Source organism: Sparus aurata, chromosome 10, assembly GCF_900880675.1.
Source record: "Sparus aurata chromosome 10, fSpaAur1.1, whole genome shotgun sequence".
Taxonomy (NCBI): Eukaryota; Metazoa; Chordata; class Actinopteri; order Spariformes; family Sparidae; genus Sparus; species Sparus aurata.
In genome coordinates this window covers 12,744,023-12,751,912 of record NC_044196.1, presented here as the reverse complement: position 1 = coordinate 12,751,912, position 7,890 = coordinate 12,744,023, and the positions used below count along the sequence as shown (strand labels likewise).

Here is a 7,890-nt window from a genome sequence, read left to right as displayed (position 1 = left end):
TTCAAACACTGAAAGCAAGATTAATGTTCCCGTCTTGTCGCACAAGAATGAGATGTCACTTCGGGTTAGCCAACTAGCGAGCTAGGTGGTGAGCTAATGTTAGCAGCAATGTTAACATTTGCTTCCTGCTTATTCATATGTGAAGACAAATTTAAGAGACAAAACAATGAAAAAAACACAATAGATAAACACAAATTTAAACTTTTCCACTCGTATGCTTTCTGTTATCAATCCTACATTATTCGTCTTTGACACCAGACCAACCTGCTCCAGTGTTAATAGAGGAAAAGGGGATGTTTAAAGCTCCTTTCTGCTGGATATCAGGTATCAGAGGTGATCACTGACTGGCTGTGGTCACTGGAGAGGTCTGCTGGACTGTTTAAATGTTTAAAAACTTTGTCAAACTGAGAACCACGCTCTCTTCTCCTCTGGCTTCGACTGAGCCTACTTTATTCATAAGGGACCAACAAAGGCTGTTTGGGGAGATTTTGCGTCGTTGGGGGAACCTCCACCAATTCATCCTTAAAAAAAAAGGACTCCTCCGTCCCTCCCCCCCAACGTCCCGCTCAAAAAAGAACAAGTCCATTCACGGCTCGTCGCCATTCATCTCAATAGTCTATGGAACGAGGACGTCATTACCCGCCAACAGCATGCGTCGGCGGTGGTCAAGTGCCACGCGCTCGGCCCCTCTTCCGTTAAGCAGATAAAAGGTGGCATCTGTCTTTATTGTGAGAGTAAATCCCCTCCGCCATTGACCGCGGACACTTCACATGTTGATGAGGAGGAGGACGTATAGACGGAGGGCCTCCCGCCGCTTTGTTCCCCTGGGTGGGGGTGGCGGCGGGGGGACGTTATGCAAATCAAACAAACCGTCTGTGATTTCCATCTTAGCTGACAAATAATTATAGCATGTTGGTCAAACTGGCCGCAAAGGGAAACTGGGACTTTTGTTCCATGGTTGGTGGATTTAGATGAATACGTGATGAAAACTTTACAACTTTTCTATATTTTTGCAGAGGCCAAAACTCTGGAACGACGACAATTGTTTTAAGTGCTTTGGAAAGTTTCCCAAATTTAAACAGGCTTTACAAAACTTATGCAAATTCTCGGTACAACTGGCAAACGCTTTACCCAACAGGAACAGGGGGAAGAGGAAGAACGAGCCCTGGGTTTATCTAAACTAATCAACAGCGAGGGTCAGATGATACTCTATTCAAAGCGCTGGCTGAGTGGTGAAGGGGCCCCGGCGCTGATTTGCATAAAAGTCGTTGGAAAAGTTTTTGTCATGAGAGAGTAAAGGTGTGTTCAATACAAACCACAACCTTTGGATCACAATGAACCGAGGCTGCAGCTCTGACCTGGAAAAGCATAAAGAACTTTTTATTCTAAAGAGGAGGCTGAAGTCACCGGAGCTGCATAAGACTTAACAACTCATCACCTCCTGATTGAGCCAAACCTCCTCTCCATAGATTCCAGCACTGCCTCCCATTTTTTCATATCGGAAAAAATAAATATGCATCCGTCTAGAGGAAGACAAACTCTTGAGCCAGAAACAAATTACAGCTCAGTCCTGGCAAGATCGTTTTTCCTTTACAGGATACGTTGCATCACTCGGCTGGTTTATGTGGGATTTTAAAGTGAGAGAAAATCTCCATAATCTCGTCCCTATGTGATTAAAATTCCAGGCAGAGAGGGCTGCAAGTGGACAAACGTTATGTAAGACATACCGCGTCCTGACTGGGATCAGTTGTTCATCCCAAATAAAGTTGTTTTTGCTGCGCCAACATTTGTCTTCTGTCATTTCTGACCAATAAGATGGGACGGGAACAAATAACAAGAGCCAAGTACTGAAGACATTACAAGACTGTTAAACAAGCAGTAAATGTCAGAGTCTTGTTTTGTATGTCTTTAGTTTTTACCCTGAATACTTGCTGCAAAGTCATGAAAAGTGGTGAGTTGGTGATTTTTCTTGTGACAGTAAACGTTACGTAACACATGCTGTGTCCTGACCGAGACCAGGTGTTCATATGACAATAATAAACATGTCCTTGAAACAAACATTTCTCACCAAAAAGCTGGGACGAGAGCAAATAACTAAAGACACAAGTTGTTTTTAATGGCATTGCATTTCTCTGTGTTGTTTTATTTATCATAAGCTGTTTTCCTCCAATTGCTTTGCTGTAAATTCCTAGGAAGTGTTAAGTGTTGATCCTTATACCTAAACGACTGAAAAGTGTCCTGGACTTTCATTGTACGCTTGCATTTCAGATAGGTCTAGACACTAGGTGAGAAAACTGCAAGGTGAGGTTTAGGCAAGAAAACTACTTAGTGAGGTTAAGGCGAGAAAACTACTGACAAAAAAACTACTTGGTGAGGTTTAGGCAAGAAACTACTAGGTGAGGTTTAGAGGAGAAAACTGCTAGGTGAAGTTTAGGTAAGAAAACTACTTGGTGAAGTTTAGGCGAGAAACTACTAGGCAAGAAAACTACTTGGTGAAGTTTAGGCGAGAAACTACTAGGCAAGAAAACTACTTGGTTGGGTTAGGCGAGAAAACTAGTGGGCGAGAAAACTGCTAGGTGAGGTTTAGGTAACAAAACTACTTGGTTAAGTTTAGGCGAGAAAACTTGTTTGGGTTAAAATCACTACGCTTCTTCTGTAAGAAGACTTATTTTAACATCACGTAACTTTACAATGATAGTAGGCTAAAGGAACTTACCGTTAACTTCTGGTTCGATGCTGGACACGAATAGCGTTCTTCTGAAAGAAAGTCCTGCGCTTATTTGATGCAACTGTCCATCCTCAGCTTCTCACTCTTTATGCTACCTCTCCTGACTTCCTTCTTTGCCGCCGTAATAATAACTACAGCCACTAGAGGTCGCTGCCTCACAACAAACCTAATATGGGTCAAAACAAACTCCTTTAATTTTGGATCTGTATGGTCGTTTTTCTGACGAGATGTTAAAAACTTGCAAAAGCTGTCAGTATGCTTCAATTGAAGTGCTTCTCAAATTGTGTTGCAGTGTCTAAAACCCCCTTCATGTGTTTTTTTTTGTTTTGTTGGGTTCTGAAACCGATAATCCACCAACCCCAACTACTTTATTTGTCTCCCGAGCCCTCATTTGTTATTCTTCACACAACTACTTCTGTCACTTCTTGGATGCGCAACAACAGTTAAGCCTTCGAAGAAACTTTTTCCTGTGATACTCTGCTTTGAGACTACAAACACATAAAACAGACAATTCTTGGAGACGTTGCCGAGGCAGAGTAATTCAGCCGGCAGCAGGAGGCCATGACAACATGTTTTTTGTCTCGCCTCTTGACTGTGGCCATTCAGAAAAATCTATGAAGACCTTTCTTTCCTTTAGACGTGTCTGTCTGAAGCACACTGAAGTCCTAAGGGTCCAAGTTAGCCTGTGAAAGATATTCTAAAGGTTCAGTCGTATATTGTCTGATATTCTTTGTTGTTTTCATGCTCCACAAGGCAAAGGTTGTTGTTTTTCACCATCAGTTTATTACTACAAACTTAAAGGATTCTGTGTTTTCTGTCGAAGTCAGCAAAGGTATGGAAATAGCTTGTTAAACCCGCCTCAGGGGAGGTTTATTAGTCAAAACATACAAAAATGTTGGTAATAGACGATTCTGCAAACCCCTCGGATTTACGTTCCGGGTCATGCTATTTATGAACTACGCCTCTGGCACTTAGGTTATACAATATATGTTCACAAATTTTAATCTGATTCTGAAGAGTTTGGCGACACGGACGACATGGGAATGTTTGGGTCTTGGAAAAGCTAAACATGCGACAACAAACCCAAGAGACTCATTGCTTTAAAATACTTTTTGGTATTGGTTACATATCAACCAAACAACCAAAAGGCCGAGTGTTTCCTCCTAAAATAAGATCGTATGGGTCACGATGGAACACAATCTCTTCTGCCTTTTTTTTGAAAAAATGCAATCCATGAATTCCAGCGGTGCCCAGAATCCTCTCCGGGCCCCCCGAGTTTTTCTAATTTGACTCGGCGGAGCAAAGAAAAACTACATAAACACACACAAGACTCTCACGTCTCTCATGTTTACAGCCCCTTGCCCGGCATTGTGTAACGCACCCCCACCCTCCTCCTCCACCACCTCCCAGTTTATGAGATAGAATTTCAATCGTCTCTCCTTTTCCGAACTCGTAAACGGCGTAATGAGTTTCATTTGCTCCGGCTACGTTGGGCTCAAACCGCCGGGGTGACCGCAGCAGTGTTCATAAAGATCACAGGGAATCCTCACACACACACACACACTCTCAACGGCTCACTTCTGTTCAGCACATGCCAGCGCCGACTGGTGACTCCTACATTTGGTGTGAATTTCCAGGCCATTAATTTCAGGAACATCACTTCTAAAGGAAACTGGCCGACATTTGTGGTTCCTCTTTCAAACGCTCTCCATTAAAAGCCTCCATTAACGAGGCCACACTGCATAAATCACTGCCTAAGACGCCGCAGAGACACATGACAACAACATGCTCTCCTGTCTTTTATTCCGACAAGCGTCCGCAGTACGTGCTTGAAAACATAAAATCTAAAAGTAATTCTGTGAAAAGCAGAAACCAACAATCAGACAGAAGACAACAAGATGTTTCTCGGCTCTGCATTTGAAGATTTTGATCAGCTGAGAGTGAGTTTTGTTAAAGAAGCTTTTACATACATAAACTTTATTTGGGAATTAAACATTAAACATTAAGATTTGTTAAGAAAAATAGATCAGTATCACTTTATAACATGAAAAACTTGTTCTAACAAGATACTTTCACATTATTAAGACATACAATCGTATCACATATATAACAAAATGTTGTTATGACAGTATAGTATTCATCTGTTTATAAGGTGAAACCCTTCATGTTATAACATGGTAAGTTATTGTTAAAATATTACAAAAGTGGTTGGTTGTAATGTGAAAGTATGTCGTTATCGCAGGAGTATGACATAACGTGAAAATATCATGTTATAATGTGAAAAAAAATCTTTATACATGAAAATATCGAGTTTTGATGTGATAACTTATTGTTTTATATATATGTATGTGTTATAATGTTTCTTGTTATAAATGTGAAAATATAACATGAAAATATCAGGGAAATATGTCGTTGTCACACAAGCATGAAAATATCTTATAACTTATTGTAATATATAAGGAAAATATCTTGTTACGATGTCAAAATCTCGTTATAACTGAAAATATCAAGTTATGATGCAATTTGTTGCTTATATATAAAGAATAACGTGAGCATAACGTGACAACTTATCGTTATATATAAGACAAGTCTCTTGCTATGGTAAAAATATCGCTTGACTTGAAAATATCTTGAAAATATCTATAAAATGTGAAAATGTAACATGGAAATATGTCATTTCCACACAAGCATGAAAATGTGAAAATATCTTGTTATAACGTCTAGATAAAGTTGACGCGATAACCCAAAGAATAACTTGAATATATGCCGTGAAAATATCTTGTCAAAAATGTTACCGCCTGAACATGAAAATATCTTCTCATAACATGGAAATATCCCGTTGTAACGTGACAACTTATTGTTACACACAAGAAAAAGTTTCTTGTTATTATGTGAAAATATGACGTTATAACTTTAAAACTAGTGCAACAAACTTTTCATATAACAACATGACACTGATCCACTGTTCTTTTCGTGGCGTGGCAGCAACAGGCTCCCAAAACAAAACCACACAAGAGAAAAGAAGCATGGGAACTCTCTCAAAAGTAAACAGTGATGAATTTTAATGATTTTAGATGCCACAGTTGTAGTGGTTAGACAAAAAAAAATAAAAAATCAATATCAATACAAAACATTTCTTTTGATCGCATCTTACAGCAGATGGAGTTTGAAGAAGAACACAAGATAGAAAAAAACACAACCAGCTGTTAAAAACCCTTTTTTTATTTCTATGGTTAAAAAACAAACTGTAATCTGTCCCTGAACACTGGGACCGATTTATTCAACACATATTTTTCAAACTTTCTGCGCCGCCGCCGACAAACACCGAGCCTTCCCGACATGTGTCTCAGCTTCATTAGAGGATTTGCAAAATCTGGTCACTGTTCAGTTTTACATGTGCAGCGGTTAAAGCTGTGTGAGGTGACTAACGTGCCACATCACAAACCCCACAGCTGGAGGGATTAAACAATTTTTTTTTCTGTTTTCTAAACTTTCTACAGACTCGGAGATAATCAGACACACTTTGCATCAAGGTTTTTTGAACTGTTAAAAAGACAAACTATACATTTAAAAAGTTAACTTCAGAGGAGACTGTTTCGTGTTTCTACATGTTTTTCCTTGTTTGATTTGTCCCGCAGATTCCCAAGAATTACTTCAGTGGAAGTAGCTGTTAGACATAATGAGACGATTGACGCAACAGCTGAGAGTGATACAGAACTTTTTCCAGTCCAATCAGCTTCTCTTAATCATGGAGAAGGAGCCATGTTTGTTTGAATCAACTGATTTGTGTCGGGGCCAGTTAAATGACAGCTGCTTCACTCCAAAAACCCTCTACAAGTTAATTGTTTCTGTCTGTAAAAAAACAAACAAAAAAAAAAACCTTTTTAACTTTCTCTGCATATTTTCCAGTTAAAATTCCAAACTCTGTCCAGATGTTTAATTTGCAGATTTTTGCCCAGAGGTCAGAACAATGTGGCTCAACGTCCACGGCGATTTTCTTTTCTTCCCATCAATCTGTTTATTGGTAAACTTTCCAGGTTTCGTCAAAGACTTGGAAAACTCATTTCATGTACTTTTTTTTCAGAAACTCCGGGGGTTTTACAAGTATAACAAGGCGTTCGGGGGGGAGGTTTTTTGTCTGTTTTAGTGCTTATCTGTCCTCAGGAGGGGTAAAAAAAAAAAAGAAAGAAAAGAAATCACAGCGGCACCAGGGTGAACATGAAACCGGACACCTGACGAATCTGTTTTTCCGTTTAGCTGGCTGGATGTACACAAACGCATCCCTCGATACCGCAGAAACTCTTGAATCCAGATTGACCGGGAGATCTCTCGTTCACACAAACACGCATACCTTTTTCCAACAAAACAAAAGGATTAAAAACATGAACATTGTACAGAAACCACATCACCCTCTCCTCCTCCTCCTCCTCCTCTTATTAAACTGTTTTCCCCTGGAAACACTCAGCTAATGTTTTCCAAAACCCCTCGCTCGCTCTCTCTTTTCCCTGCCTTCATCCCACCCTCATTCACTCCGTGCCTCAGGCCCGAAGGGGTCTGCTCCATATTGTCTTCATTAAAGCCGAGCGTCGACCTGGTTTGGAAACATGGTGTGTGTGGAGGAGGAGGAGGAGGACGAGGAGGAGGAGGTGGAGGAGGAGGAGGTGGAGGAGGCCGCTGACTCCTAAACCACATTCTTTAAATTCCCTGTAAACAAGAGCAATGAGAGGAGAGAAGACAGAGAAAAGGGGTCAAAGTTGTCACGTCTGAACACACATGTAAGAAACCAGGAGATACAACACCAACACAGGAGGAAGTCAACACACACACACACACACAAACAAACACACACACACACACACACGTTGGCGCCATCGGAAAATGCAAAGCAACGTCTGGCCGAGGTTGCCGCGTCGCTCCTGAGGAAATACAAGCATGCAAATGTGGGATCGATATGGAAATAACGACGTTCAGCAACACGGGGTTCATTTGCATCAGGGCACAGATTGACACACACGCACGCACACACACGCACACACACACACACACGCACACACAGTCGACACAATCGACACAATAGCCATATTATAAAGTCTAGTCGCCAGTTTACTTTACATGTTACACTGCAAACAAAGCTGCTTTGTTTGTCTATTGTCATGTTAAAT

General features: G+C 40.6%; 1 protein-coding gene across 1 annotated transcript in view; it reads right to left on the bottom strand.

Moving 5' to 3' along the window:
• Positions 1-5,766: 5,766 nt before the first annotated feature.
• Positions 5,767-7,890, bottom strand: part of hdac8 (histone deacetylase 8) — a 29,438-nt gene continuing 27,314 nt past the window's right edge. Inside the window, exon 11 of the mRNA XM_030432031.1 lies at positions 5,767-7,432. Within this exon, the coding sequence (XP_030287891.1) occupies positions 7,410-7,432 (23 nt within the window). The 3' untranslated portion in view covers positions 5,767-7,409. The remainder of the gene's footprint in view (positions 7,433-7,890) is intronic.